Source organism: Bos indicus x Bos taurus, chromosome 18 (genome assembly GCF_003369695.1).
Source record: "Bos indicus x Bos taurus breed Angus x Brahman F1 hybrid chromosome 18, Bos_hybrid_MaternalHap_v2.0, whole genome shotgun sequence".
NCBI classification, from domain to species: Eukaryota; Metazoa; Chordata; class Mammalia; order Artiodactyla; family Bovidae; genus Bos; species Bos indicus x Bos taurus.
In genome coordinates this window covers 11596839-11611448 of record NC_040093.1, presented here as the reverse complement: position 1 = coordinate 11611448, position 14610 = coordinate 11596839, and the positions used below count along the sequence as shown (strand labels likewise).

At 48.5% G+C, this 14610-nt stretch overlaps 1 protein-coding gene across 4 annotated transcripts in view; it reads left to right on the top strand.

Annotated features, from left to right (window-relative positions):
• The window catches only part of SAE1 (SUMO1 activating enzyme subunit 1), a 62269-nt gene that overhangs the window by 45256 nt on the left and 2403 nt on the right, over window positions 1–14610 (top strand). For 3 of the 4 annotated variants that reach the window (XM_027515359.1, XM_027515360.1, XM_027515358.1), the window contains 2 exons: window positions 7014–7158; window positions 12333–12402. In XM_027515359.1, the coding sequence (XP_027371160.1) occupies window positions 7014–7158; window positions 12333–12402 (215 nt within the window). The remainder of the gene's footprint in view (window positions 1–7013; window positions 7159–12332; window positions 12403–14610) is intronic. The other variant, XM_027515362.1, reaches the window with a different exon arrangement.

Genomic DNA, 14610 nt, shown 5'->3' with positions numbered 1-14610 from the left:
TATGTAATCATCCTATTATTGGATGTGAGATTGTTTCCAGATTGTGGCATAAATAACGGCGGCAACCATTTGCACATAATTAAATCACTGGCCACAGGGCCTGACCTTTTATAAAGCCGCTCAGTACTGCACCTTTGCACGGCTGGGTGAGCCAGTCTCTCCGCTGCATGCTCAGGTTGAGTAATCTGGGTCTTTCATTTGGTAGGCAAAACCCAGCAGGTCATTTCTGAGAAGCAGGACTCCCCTTTCTCCCATCAACAACTTTCATCCAGCTGCCTCAGGTTTTCTTCAGAAGACAGCAAGCTGTAAATAACCAGACAGCTTTCTTTCTCTCTCTGCTGAACTGAGATGGAATGTGGTCAGAGACTAGCTTTCATTGGCGAGATGAAAGGATGGCCAGGACTTGGTGCTCAGCAGGGGTGTTTCAGAAAAAGTCTTCAGGGCAGGCCAATCTGGGGGTGAAGTTCTCTGGAGAAAGAGGTCAAAGGCCCGGGCGGCCGTGGTGACAGACAGGGGCTTATGTGCGTGCCCTCTGTGGACTGTGGTCTCCGCCTTTTGGGTCCCAGCACGGCTCAGCATATGGGGTGGAGGTGGTGTGCAGGTGCTCAGGAAATGTTTGTGGACAAGAAAATAAATGAAGGAATATGTGCATGCACATACTTTCAAGTTTCTGGGTTAAAGAGGAACACTAAGAAAGGTAAATGAAGCGGGTAGTGGGGTGGAGCTGAGCTGAGCAGATGACCAGATGCCACCAGATGCCTTGAAAGGTGAGAGAGGCTGAGAGCCAGTAGGCCCTCATGGGGGTTCCGGGAGACCGTGCCTCTGCTTCCTCCAGCCCAGCCCCTTCCCTCCTTTGAGCTCCACGCCCGTGGACCGGCTCTTCTGCATCTTTGGCCCTCAAATGTGGCCTTGAAAAGCAGGCTTCTATCTTGTTTCCCTCTTGAGGCAGATGTGGTACACTGTGTGTCTTTTTTTTTTTCCTTTTTTTCTCTGGCTGAACATTCCTTGGTAAGAAACAGAACCATCCTGGGTATCTTGCGGTCTCCATTCAGTTCAGTCAGCACAGGAACAGGCTGGTTAGATCTGTGGGGGCCTGTGCCACCTTGTTGTGAGCCTTCTCGCCCTGTGACTCCTTTCCTTCCTTCTCCAAGCACCGACACTTGCTCAGTGTGTGCCGTGGGGGCCCGCCCCGTGCTGGGCACTCAGTAGGTAATGGTGAATGTGACAGATGTGTGTCTGCCCTGCAGAGCCCCAGAGGCTGGTGAGGAGACGGGTCCATCTTCGTACAGGTGAGCCCACACTTTGACTATGAAGTTTCAAATTGTGATGGAGACCATGAAGGCCAAGAGCAAGGTGCGGAGAGTTACTGGAGTATGCACGATTTAGAGCCAAAGCACGGTCGCCTGCTGAGCTCACTGTTGAGTTGGTGGTGGTCTCAGTCATGTGAGGAGTCACAGCATAGGCCAGTGTGTCAGCCTCTCTGAGGGCCATGTGGGTGGGTTTATGGAGGTCGGACAGTTCCGGAGTAGCACCATGGACCCGACGCTCCCCTGGCACCGGCCAAGGTGCCTGGCCTGTATTCATTCTGTTCATCCTTAAACCGCATGAGTTCAGTGCTGTGATGCTTCCCATTTTATGGAGGAGGCTTAGGGATGTTGTCAGGGTCCAGTGTTACAGTGATTTAGATCAGGGGTCAGAGCTATCTGCTGGTTCCAGGCTGCCCAGGCCCGGGGAAGGGCTCTGCACAGAGAGGGCACAGTGGTCCCTGATGAGCAGCACGGGCAAGTTCCAAGGGCAGGAGGTGGCAAGGGTCAGCGTTCAGGCCTGGAGGACCTGCCGAAATGTGGTGGTTGTGCCTGGTGGGCAGGGGGTGTCCGGCTGCTCGGGGAGACCGCCCTCTCCTCCCCGTCGTGCTCGCTCAGCTCCTCCTCTCGTGCTGCCTCTCGTTACCGTGCATTGTGATGTGTGTCGCCCTCACACATACTCGGAACGGCAGAGCGTGCAGCTTGCTCTGTTGCACTCGGGCCCCGGCACAGAGGCTGTGCTCGCTGTGTGTTTATTGAATGAACAGTTGACTAAAGAGGAGACCTGGTGTCTTGCCTTAGGAAATGGGCTGCTGGCTAAGAGGATAACTCGCCTTTTCATTTTCTTGGAGATGTATGTCACCCAGGAGTGGATCCGATTTCCAGGCCATTCCCAGAGATGATGAGTCTCTTGAGTGAGCCAGTTTGGGGAGAATGTTGGGAAGCACCAGTGGTGTGAGGCGGGGGTGTCTGGTATAGAACAGTTCTAGGCACCAGCCAGGCAGTTTTACAGAGATTTGGCTTTCTTCCTTTAGATGAATTCTTTTGGGGAACAGCAATTGGGTTGGAGCTAGTTTGCAACGTTGACTTCATTTTTTTTCCTACAAAAATAATGGAGTTTTTGAATGGCCTTAGTGATTATGCTAAATATAATTGTGCCATTTAAATGCAATGAAAGTTTTCAGAAAGAAATAGAATAATTAATAATATAGCTTCCCAGATTCCTATTATAACACTAATCTAGTAGTCTGATTCAGATTAAATTTGAATTTGGGTTAATTTCTCTTTGCAAAAGTAGTAGTTTATCCACATGTACAGTTTTTCTTCTAATCCAGGAAAAGGTGCTTAGTGTCTCCCTTTCAGAGTTTGTCTCCTCCGTTGCATGGGCGAGTCCTGAACTCTAGCAGAGACCCCAGTCTGTCCTCAGTAGCAGTGAATGTCACCCCCCACCTCCGGACTTCAGCAGCCTGAGTTAATTAAAAGGTTCAGAGGAAGTTAATCAAGTTTGGAACTCTGATTTTGTGCAGTGTTTTGATATGTTTCGATGAGTCATCTTTTGGCATCCCTAACAGTATTTGATCTTCACAGAATAGTTTCATAATCTGGAAACTGGCTGGGAGGTGCTCTCCAGAAATGCAGAGTCAACAGTGATGTGTGTATGTCTGGCCATTTGGGAGGGCAGATGACAGAACAAAGAGGAGACTTTAATAAGCAAGAACCCGTCAGGGGCTCCGGTCAGTTCTGAGGCTGCTGCCCGTCTAGAACACTGGGCTTCTTCCCGCCCCCTCCAGCCCTGCTCACTGGAGTGCTGACATTAAAGGAAGAAAAAAAAAAAAAGAGTACAGAATACAGCCTCTGTTTGCTTTGCTGCAAATAAGTGGCTGGAGTGACTGGCCCCCGTCCCGGAGGCCCTGCGCGAACTTCAGATGTGGTCAGTGAGGCCTCTAGACGGTGCCAGGCTGCCGGCCCACGTCCAGGCGGCCCGCACCAGGAACAGGCAAGGGGCCCAGAGAAACAGCGGGGCCAGCTGCTGGCGGCCTCTGCTCGTCCTCTGAGCGCCGCCTTCTTTTTTTCCGAGATGAAACCGGTCTTACCCTCTGAAGATGGATGGGCCAGGGCTCCTATGGCCCCTGCCTCCTCTTCTCACCCGAAGAGCTAGGAACTTAAAATGAATGGACCAGTTGAGAGAGAGCAGGGCCCGTCTGGAAAATGCATCTCACCAAAATGTGGTCGAGCAGGAGTTCTCTTAAGGTGGCGGGCAAAGAGCCAGACCACCTGGGGTCCTTGGGCTGCATTCCTCATGGTCCTGGATTTCTGCTGCGTCAGTTAGGGTTCAGAAGCAGAGATTCTGAGTGCCAGCATTGGCAGTTCTGTGCCACTCCTCATTGGCAGTCCCATGGAAAAAACTGTTCAGTCTCTGGACTTCAGTTCCTTCACCTGTGAAGGGGGGAAGCGAGCGTATCAGGACCTCCCTCCCTCCCTTGGTTATTGTGGACATAAAAGGTTTAGAAAGGTGCCTGGCATGGAGTAGGCACTGTTTGTTTTGGAGTTGTTACAATAGTCTGAGTTTGCTTCAAGAGCTGTGTTCCATAACCAGAAGGTGAAAAGTTTTGCGGCGAGGGCTTAAAAAATGAGCCTCTCTGGTGTCCCTTGTGACAGTTCGTGCTTCTGCCCAGTGACACAGAAGAGGCAGGGCCCCAGCCGCAGTCCTGCAGCCTCATTCGCTTCCCACCTGCTTCTCCCTGGCCCTTGGACTGTGCATTACAAGCATCTGCTCAGGCAACACTGACGTGCACACTGGGTCTGTCTTCTCCAGAGTGATGGACAGGATGAGGGCTGACATTTGATACCGTCCGCTTAGAATGTCCTCTTGACTGGACCGGAGATTTCCAGGTTCATTTGTCTTCACAGGACCTTGCTGGCAAAGAGGCTCGGTCTCAGTGATTCCTCACCACTTCCACAGCCTTTCCTCCACCCTGTCCCCACACACTCGCCTGAAGGCACTTGTTTAGTCCAGATCAGAATCCCAGCGACACATCTGCAGAGGTAGAAGTTGAACTTAGGTAATGGCATGTCCGTGTTAGCCAGCATCCGGATGGACATTGGCTTTGAGTTGGCTGCCAAATGGTCGGGCCGAATCAAGGGTTGTAGAAGCTGTATTCTTGGAAGAGAGAGGAGAGTAACATTCCCAGACTGCAAACAGTATCCGAAGCAGGTGTTCTGGAACCTTCTAAAGAAAAGAGGACAAGCCCTCTGATGTGCAGAGCCCTGTCCAGGGCGTGTGACTAGCAGTCTTTCTCAGATACTGGCACTGAGAAAAGCATAGCCCAGCAGCAGTTTGCATCTTCTTTAACCCGGACCTCCACTGTGTGGGGTCTTCTGAGAACTCTGTATAACTGTTTATGAACTTCTCTCAGGCTGCAGTGGAGCTGTCTGTCCTGGCCTTTAATATCCTGTCCTCCCCCATCACCTTCAGGCTGCAGAGACCTTGCTCACCACTGGACTCTGGCACCTAAGTCCACCGGGCACACCTAGGTCAGCCCTGCTCACTCATGCTGGCGAATGAATGAATTCTTACTACTTCTTGGAGAGCTGTTCTCCACTGGGCTGCTCATCACAAAAACTGTGTGTGAGTCTGAAGAAAACAAAGAGAAGGTTGATGATTCCCTAGTCTGAGGTTAGATCCAAACATTTGCATTTTTAAAGAGCCCCACAACAATTGCCCATTCACCTTTAACTTTTAGAGGAGAGCTCCTTGTACTGAGAGGGAGGGAGTATGATTTGGGGGATGAGTTCACTTTTTCAGTGAACTCGTCAGCAAACACTGATGAGACTTAGTGGAAGCACTTGGTGAACTGTGAGTGTGAAGGGCCCTCCCAGGGCCCCCCAGGATCTACTATCTCTCCCTTTGCTCCAAAACAGCCTGTGTGCTGTGGGAGGAGCACTGCCTGGAGAGGAGGCTCTGCCTGCCTTGGAGAGCATGGTGGGGACAAGAGTGCCCCCCAGCCCGCCTGCAATAACATCTGGACGAGGCAGTGGAAGGGGCTCATGTTTTGATCGGTCTTCTGTTCATGCCTGTGTCTTTTCATTTGGCTTACAAGTTCAAGTCTTGTTCAGGGCTCGTTCCACGGTAGCTCTGATTTGCTGCCATCATCTGAACACTTCCTCTAGTTCACATCCAAAATGAAACATCCCTTTCTGGAGGTTGACGTAGCAGTAGTATTAAGTACGGGAGGGTTTGTTTGTAACGATCCGCCTGTCTGATGTGTCCGAGCCCTTGGCTGGCCTCTTCTGGCTGGAAGCAGTTCATCCTTTGAACTTGTGCCTAGCATGCATGCCTCCTCCACCTGACGTCTCTCCTGGGTCAGAACAGGGCCTTTTCCCTGCGCTAAAAGCTTCTTGGACCTTTCTTCCCAAACCCACACAGACTTCACTCATGGTGCTGACGCAGGGAAGCTTTGCTTAACAGACCCTATAGAGGATGTCAGACTCTGTTGTACTGTCATGGCTCTCGTCACAGGAATTTTAGTCATTTTTGTCATTATTTGATTACCTTTCTGACTGTGTTTGTTGAATAAATGAAAAGTGTTAACCTTTCACTTGGCCCACATTTTAATTAATGTACTTCCTGTAGAATGAAAAAAATTTGTTTTATTATCAACATTTGTAAGTATTTATTACGAAAAAAATTATTGAAGTACTGTTGATTTAGTGTTGTGTTAATTTCTGCTCTACAGCAAAGTTGATTCACATATACAGACATTCTTTTCCACTGTGCTTTATCACAGGTTATTGAATATAGTTCCCTGAGCTATACCTTAGGATCTTGTTGTTATTCCGTTCTATATATAATAACTTACATCTGCTAATCCCAAACTCTCAATCCGTCCTTCCCCTTTAGCAGCCACGAGTCTGTTCCCTGGGTCTGTGAGCCTGTTACTATTTCGTAGATAAGTTCATTTGTGTCGCATTTTAGATCCCACGTATAAGTGATATGTGGTTTTTGTCTTTCTCTTTTTGACGTACTTCACTTGGTATGATAATCTCTGGGTCCATCCCTCTTGCTGCACATGGCTTTATTTCATTCTGTTTTGTGGCTGAATCAATATTCCATTGTGTATACACACCACAGCCTCTTTATCCGTTCATCTGTCGATGGACATTTAGGTTGTTTCCATGTCTTGGTTATTGTGAATAGTGCTGCTTTGAATATGGGGCTGCATGTGTCTTTTTGAATTGCAGTTTTGTCTAGATACATGCCCAGGAGTGGATTGCTGGATCATATGGCAACTCTTTTTTTTTTTTTTTTTTTTTGAGGAACCTCCATACTGTTTGCCATAGTGGCTGCACCAGTTTACATTCCCACCAGCAATGTAGGAGGGTTCCCTCTTCTCTGTAGCCTCTCCAGCATTTATTATTTGCGGATTTTTTTTTTTAATTGAGGGCCATTCTGACCAGTGTGGGGTGGTACCTACCTCTTTGTAGTTTTGATTTGCATTTCTCTGTTGGTTAGTGACATTGAGCGTCTTTTCATGAGCCTGTCAGCCACATGTATGTCTTCTTTGGAGAGATGTTCATTCAGGTCTTCTGCCCATTTGAGTTCTATGAGCTCTTTGTATGTTTTGGAAATTAAGACCTTTTTTGATCACATCATTTTCTTTTCAGTTGTGAAAAGACTTGCTTTTTTAACCTGGCTTCTTCCTTTCCCAGTGCTCCTGAAGTTTCGCACAGATAAAGGAAGAGATCCTAGTTCTGATACCTTTGGGGAAGATTCTGAGTTGTTGCTCCAGATACGGAATGATGTGCTTGACGCCCTGGGTGTCAATCCTGATCTGCTTCCTGAAGACTTTGTCAGGTTGGTCTGACTATTTATCACAGTTGAGTTTAGATTGATAAATGTCTGTGTTTAGCATTTGCCCTAATTTGGAGAGATGCTTTACTAAGACTGAAAAGCCCTGAGGAGAGAGCCTCCTTTGCCACATTCTGCCACACACACACCCACACCCACACCCACCCCGCAGCCCTCCGCCCCTCTGTTGGTATAACAACAGTATATGAAAAATGGAGGTGACCTTGTATGTGTTCAGATATAACTGCAGGGTCAAGGGAGTGGCGGGTCAGAAGGATGGGTTTATCATTTGGTAGATACTGCCCTTGCCCTCCGCTGATGACCCATCAGTTTATACCCTCGGCTGCAATGGCATCCTTGTTCCCAGCATCTTCACCCCTGGGCACTGCGATGCTTTCAGCCTCAGGGACCAGTCCTTTGTTCTTATACACAGTCAGGTTTTGGGTTTGTTGGTCTCTCCAAAGGGAGACTAAGTTAGGAATCCCTCCCAGACAGTTTTGGGATCATCTGCTTACTTCCACTCTCTCTCCGCATCTTTGAGGGACTCTGTAAGCTGCCTTGCTGTGCCCCGCTTGTAGCTGCAATAATGATGGCTAGAATCTACTGAGCAGCTATTACAGTACCAGGCACTGTGGTAGCTGCTTTGTGTATGTACCCTGTCTTGACAAGACCCCATTTTATAGGAGAGGGGAAGCTGAGTTAGAGCTCAGAGAAGTCCAGTCACTAGCCTGAGGTTACACAGATAATAATGGAAGCACGGTGTAGTGAAGGCTTTCAGTGCTTTACCAGTGCAGCCATATGGTTGTTAAAGTCCTTAAAGGGTGTATTATTATTTCCCTGTGAGTTAACTGAGGCTCCGAAAGATACAGTCACGTGTCCAAGGTTTTAGTAAGTAGCTGACCAAGATTTGCCCACACCACTGATCCCTGGGGACAGCCTAGTACCTTGGTTCCTATTCAGCAAGAAAGTGAATGGTGGTCCCACCCTTCCCTAGTCTTTTCCTTGTGTACTCATGTCTGGGGACCTCACTTAGACACTGACAAGCCTCAGCCAGTTTAAGACCAGCAGTGGGGCTTGGAATCGCCTGCTGAGCCCTCAGCCAGAAAGAGGCACCTGGATACCAGGCACTCTTGTAAGTTGGCAGCGGGAGGGAGTTCAGGGGCTAATGACACCACCGCCTGGGATGGGGTCCCTGTCCCGGGGGACGGCCCACGGAGAACAGGTTCCCACAGGTGTCCGGCTTCAGTAGTCCCATCCGGGCCAGTGAGCACACCTAGTGCCAGTGCCAGGCCATGAGTGTGCAGCCGAGTGACCGATTTGGGCATTGAGAGTGATGAATGGCCTGCTTAGGCATCACCAGCCAGTGGCAGAGCCCCCACTTCCCAGAAGGAGAGAGCCACAGCCTCACTGCTCACAGCCTGTCTCGCTGCTGGCTGGTTTCCTCTCCACAGAGTGTTGTATTCCCCCCACCCTCCCAGTCCTCTTTGCAGAAACAGCTCTCCCGTGTCTATGCCCTCATGTCTATGCCCTCCCGTGCTCAGGCACTCCCTCTCTATTGCCCTTTAAGTGAGAGGTGTTTGATGGCCTCTTAACAGCCGGCCATGGCCAGTGCAGATAAGGCTGGGGGAGATGCGCTGGGGATGTGGCGGGGAATCGAGCTGCCGTCTGGCAGCTGAGCTGCCTGCACAAATTGCCCACTGCCAGCTCCAAGCAGGGTGCGCTCACTTGAGGAGGGAAAGCTGTGCCCAAGTCTCCATTTCCCTCATCTGTCTGTGATCTGCTTGTGCCGTCCTTCATGTTATTTATTCTCTTCAGAGAGCTCAGTTGCTTTTCTGATTATGAAGGTAACAGATGCCCATTGCCAAAAAATAGAAAAGGGAAGAAAAGGATCTCCCATAGCTCCTCCCAGTGAGAAGTCACCAGTGCTGGCTTGGGGTTTAATTTGGGGGTTTAGCCTCTCAGACATCTGTGTGTGTATTTACTCATGTGTCTTCTCTTTTTAAATACCAAAATGATCACACTTTTCATACCACAGCCTTCCTTTTCCAGCATCTCATGGATCTGTTTGTGTCACAAGTAAAGACCCATAACCTCGCTTGTACTGCCGCATGTGTCATTGTCTACTGAATGGTTTTCATTTAACCGTTACCTGCTTGGTGGGTACTTCAGTTATTTGTAGTTTTTCACTGTTATAAACATCTATGACAAACATTCATAATGTATATATGTAATATAACTTGTGCTGTTAAATTTTTGCATTATGGTAAAATGCACACATCATAAATTCTAACACTTTAGCCGTTCTTAAATGGACAGATCAGTGGCGTGAAGTCCATTCGCACTCTTGTCGCCTGTCACTGATACCCGTCTCCAGAACTTGGTCCTCATCCCAAAGTGAACCTCTGTCCCCACTGAACACTGACTTCCCATTGTGTGTCCCTAGCCCCTTGCAGCCTCTTTCTTTCTTGATGAATTTGACCGTTGTGGGCATCTTGTTTAAGTGGAATTGGGATGTAGTATATGTCCTTTGGTGAACTTACTGGTCCTTAAGTTTCAGAGATAATAGACATATTATGGAAAAAAACAGATAGTATGGAATGAATCCAAAGATGGAGATGAGGGGAGGTGGGAGGCACAGAGGGTGGGATATAACATAGGCTCGAGGATGCACTGTGTAACACACGGAATATTAGCCAGTATTTTTAATAACTGTAAATGGAAAATGACCTTTAAAACTGTATAAAAAATTTTTAAAATAGGGACTTCCCTGGTGGTTCAGTGATTAAGATTCTGCACTTCACCACTTCTGGGGGTGCAGGGTCAGTGCCTGGTCAGGAAACACATGTGGGATACATGCTGGGTGGTGTGGTCAAAATTTTTTTGTTTTTAAAATAATTTTAAAAGAAATTTAAAATTACTCATTCCATGAACCAGAGAGGGGGGAAAATCACTGAATTTGTCCTGTGCCGTACTACACTGTCTTGATTACTGGAGCTTTGTAGTAGGAAGTTTGAAATTGGGATGTGGGTTCTCCAACGTTAGCTCTTCTTTTCCAAGATTATTTGACTATTCTGGGTCTCATGCAGAATTTTAGGGTGGATTTTCCCATTTCTACAAAAAAGGTTAGCTGGAATTTTGAGAGGAATTATGTCAAATGTATAGAATAATTTGGAAAGTATTGCTGTCTTAACAAAGTTAAGTTTTCTGATCCATGAACATGGGAATATCTTTCCATTTATTTAAGTCTTTTATTTCTTTCAACAGTAGTCTTCATAGAGTAAGTCTTAAACATCTGTTGTTAAATTTATTCCGAAATATTTTATTCTTTTGGATGCTGTTGTAAATGGAATTCTTCATTTCATCTCGAGGGTGTTCGTTGCTGATGTATAGAAATAGATTGGTGTTTTTTTTTTTTTTTTTTGTATGTTAATCTTGTATTCTGCAGCCTTGATTCAAATAATTCAGTAGTTCAGATAATTTCTCTGTGGTTTCCTTAGTACTGTCTGTGTACCAGATCATGTCATCTGTGAAGACATATCACTTCTTTCTTTCCGGTCTGGATGCCCCTTGTGCCTCTTTCCTACCTTCCTTAAATGCCCTGGCTGGAACCTCCAGGACAGTGTTGAATAGAAGTGGTGATAGCAGACATCCTTGTTTTGTTCCTGATATTTCAGTGTTTTGCCGTTAAGTGTGATATTAGCTGTGGATTTTTGTAGATGTCCTTTATCAGTTTGAAGAAATTTCCTTCTGTTCCCAGTTGTTGAGTGTGTTTATCACGAAAGGGTGCTGTGTTTTGTCCCATGCTTTTTCTGTGTCAGTTGAAGTGATCATGTGTATGTTGCTGTTTTGATTTACTGGCATTTTGTTGAGATGATACTCTTTATTTTTTAAGATTATATTCTTTTAAGAGAAAAAAAGTAGAACATTAAATTTTTATAGTAGGATCACATAGAATAAAGGAGAATTTTTTTAAAGGAAAAAATTGACTATCTTTGAGGAGTAGAATTATGGCGACTAGTTTCTCCTGGCTATAGTTTTCTCTGTTAGGTTTTATAGTTCCTCAGAGGACCTTGGTATGCAAGAGGAAAAGTTGCCTCCGTAGATTAACAGATAGGGGTGCTGGTCCCAGCCAGGGGGTAAGGAGATGGTCACCCCGAGCCTAGTTAGTGGGAGTTGAATGGATCGAGCCTTTCTGGAGAGCATCAGGACTCAGCAATTCTATATTTAGGAATTTGCCATAAGGAGCTGTTTGGACGGCTCTACCAAGGTGTATGACCACAGAGTCCACCAGCTTAAATATCCCTCCGTAGGTCATGGGGCACAGTGAATAGTAGTTGCTGTGACCTGGGTTTTCAATTATATATATTTAGATATGTGCCCTTTTTTTTTTTTTTTTTAGATATGTGCCCTTTTAAAAATGTCTGGAAGGGTGTGTACCAAAGCAAGAAGACTGGAAGTGTTCTCTCAGTAGGGCTCCAGAGAGAAGTTTTCCGTTTAACTTGCCTGCACCTCAATCTGCTCATTCTAGAAACCCCTTTGTGTTCAGGAGTGGGAGCTGGCGAGGCAGGCTTCCTGGAGGGAGGTGGTGGGAGACAGCGTTTGACTGTCTGGGATGGATGATTGGGAGGGGCAGGTGACAGTATTAGCTAAAATTTGTCCTCTGGGTTCCCCCTCTTGGCCCAGAAGGGTTGGTATCTATGTGGGTAGTGAAGACTTTTCTTTCCTCCCGTGCTTTAATTTCAGACCCCGACTTTGCCAAGCTGTCTGCATGTTAACACAGGCCTGCTCCGGACATTTGTCTGGGACTAGCATATTGAACCCACTGCCCATTGTGGGACAGAAGAGAATTGCGAGAATGTGACCGGGGCACCAAAACATCTGGTATTTGTAGGGCTTTATTTTTAGGATGCACAGATATAGTCTTATCCTTTAACTTCAAAAAAAAAAGAAGTTGTGAAACAGTTCTTGCCTGCCAAGGTTCAGATGTCTTTCTCGCCACCTACTAACCTGGATCAGATTTACTTTTCACACCTAGATACCAGTATTAGCATTGCTGTCTGAATTGACTCCTCCTGGTGGGAGATGTTTTCATTCAGGCAAACCCACCACTGACCTCTCCCAGATGTCCACACCAGCCTTCCTGTTGCTCAGAGCTCTGTTTCACATGTCTTCTCTTTTAGGTACTGCTTCTCTGAGATGGCCCCAGTGTGTGCAGTGGTTGGAGGGATCCTGGCCCAGGAAATTGTGAAGGTAAAAAGTCCCTGTGGCATGGAAGATCATTGGCCCTCCGCACTAGGACCTTGGATGTGCCGACAGAGAACCCAGAGCTGTCTTAGAGAGCTGCCTGGTTTCTCAGACCCAGTCATCCTTGTCTCCTGACCTCCCTGTTCCCTTTCTCCCTCCCTTTTTCCACTTCATCCCCTTCTCTCCAGCCCATTCACGTGGGGCCTTCAGCAAATGGCCTTGGGAGTGCCTACTTCGTGCTGATAAGCCCAGAACTGGACACAGAGCCCACGGGGCTGTCTGCCGTCCCCTAACTATACCACCCAGCTATCTGGTGTTGTGACATTTGCCACAGATTCTGCTCACAGCTCTGTAAAGTGGGCACTGTCCTGATTCACACTTAAGGGGTGGACACTGAGGCCCAAAGAAGGGCCTCCACAGCCTGTACTGCTCCTGTCTGCTCCAGTTTCCCTCCGCTCATGCCATGGCGTCAGAGTTCCCTCTCGTTACTTCGCACCCCGTGGGCGAGTGTAGAGCAGGGGTGTCAGCACCAGAGGAACTCAAGCCCTGTGCCCAGAGCCCACAAGGCTCTGCCCAGCATGCCCTGTACCCACGTTAGGCAGATGTCCTTCTCCCTCTCAAAAGGGGAGCTTTCACACAGGGTCATGTGTTTAGTACCTGGCACGGCACTTTGAAGTCTCTTCTGGAGCATTTGGGTTATCAGAACTGTAGCATACCCCCCAGTATGTGTTCCTTTCTTGGGGGACTTTGATATTTTCCTAAAGTGATGAATTTGCCTTGTGCACATCTTAACCACCGAAGTGGGCTTGGAACAGTGGACCAACTTCCCCTGCTTTGTCTTGGTTTGCACACTTGCTTCAAAAACAGTTGATGCAATCTCATGGTCGCACCATCTTCTTAAGGCTTTTTCCCTCTCTTTTCTTCCCTGATCATTCTCTGGATCAGATTCTTTCTGAGTCTCACTCTGTGGCGTAGGCAGTGGGAGGCACAGTGGGAGGAGAGGAGAGGCATGCGCTGCTGTGTGCGGCCTCACCCCGCTTCTGCCTGCCCAGGCTGCTGGCAGGGTTCGGCTTGGGCCCCCGGCCTGGGGAGCTGGTGGTGGCTGCGGGAGGACTGTGTTGAGAAGGACTCTGAGACTGCCTGTGGAGAGACTTGGCAGGAAAGAGTACAGTGATGGAACAGCAAGGGGAGAGTGGGAACCTAGTATGTTTTTGTATCCTACGATGATGAGAGAATAGATAACACTTATTTATTTTAAACATAGTTTTCTCTAGGACTTTCTTTTTTTGACTCTGCTGGGTCCTTGTTGCTGCCAGAGGGCTTTCTCTGGTTGCAGAGAGTCAGGACTACTCTCCAGTTGTGGGGCATGGACTGCTCATTGTGGTGGCTTCTCGAGGACATGTGGGTTCCCTAGTTGTGGTACACGGGCTTAATTGTCTGTCCCTTGGTGCGTGGAATCGTCCCAGACCTGGGATCGAACACGTGTTCCGTGCATTGGCAGGTCGACTCCCCACCACTAGACCATCAGGGAAGTCGCTAGATAGCATTTGTTGAAAGCCCATTCTGCACCCACTGCTTGGACTCCTTGTTCTCAACTTGATAGACTCATTTGATCCTCACAACAGCGCATGAGGTAGGAGCTGCTGCGATCCCTGCACTGAGATGCAGAGCAGCGGTGAGGCCGGGATTCAAGCTCATGCCGTCCGGCTCCTGGGCCCATGCTCTTCAGCCCTTGGCCAGCAGGTCTTGGGTGCCCTCAGCCTCACCTCCACGCATCCCGCTGAGATGCTGCTTCCTGACTTTCTTGCATGGGATGGAGGTGGTGGGCTGGGCAGGCGGTCTTGCCCCGCTGTGTGCAGGGGCACGCGGCGCCTGCGCCCCAGTCCCGCCTCCGGGCGCCCCTCCTCCTGCCGCCGGGCACAGCTGTGGCCCGCATCTTGTTCCTGTCTGTCCCATGGCCAGAGCATTCTGCGTTCCTGGCTGCAGGCGTGTTTGGAATCTCCCCTCCCCCTTCGGAAGTACGTTCCCCCTGGCCCCGCGTTCACCCCATGCCCTGCTGTCTTGTCCCTGCCACTCCCCCTCACTTAACACCGGTCCAGCTCCAGCCAGCTGGCGGTAAAGGCCTGCCATCTGAGGGCGGCAGACCTCCGCCCTCTCCCTGGTGGGGCCCTCTGACCACGGTAAAACGTAAACATTGGGAGATGGGGGCAGATG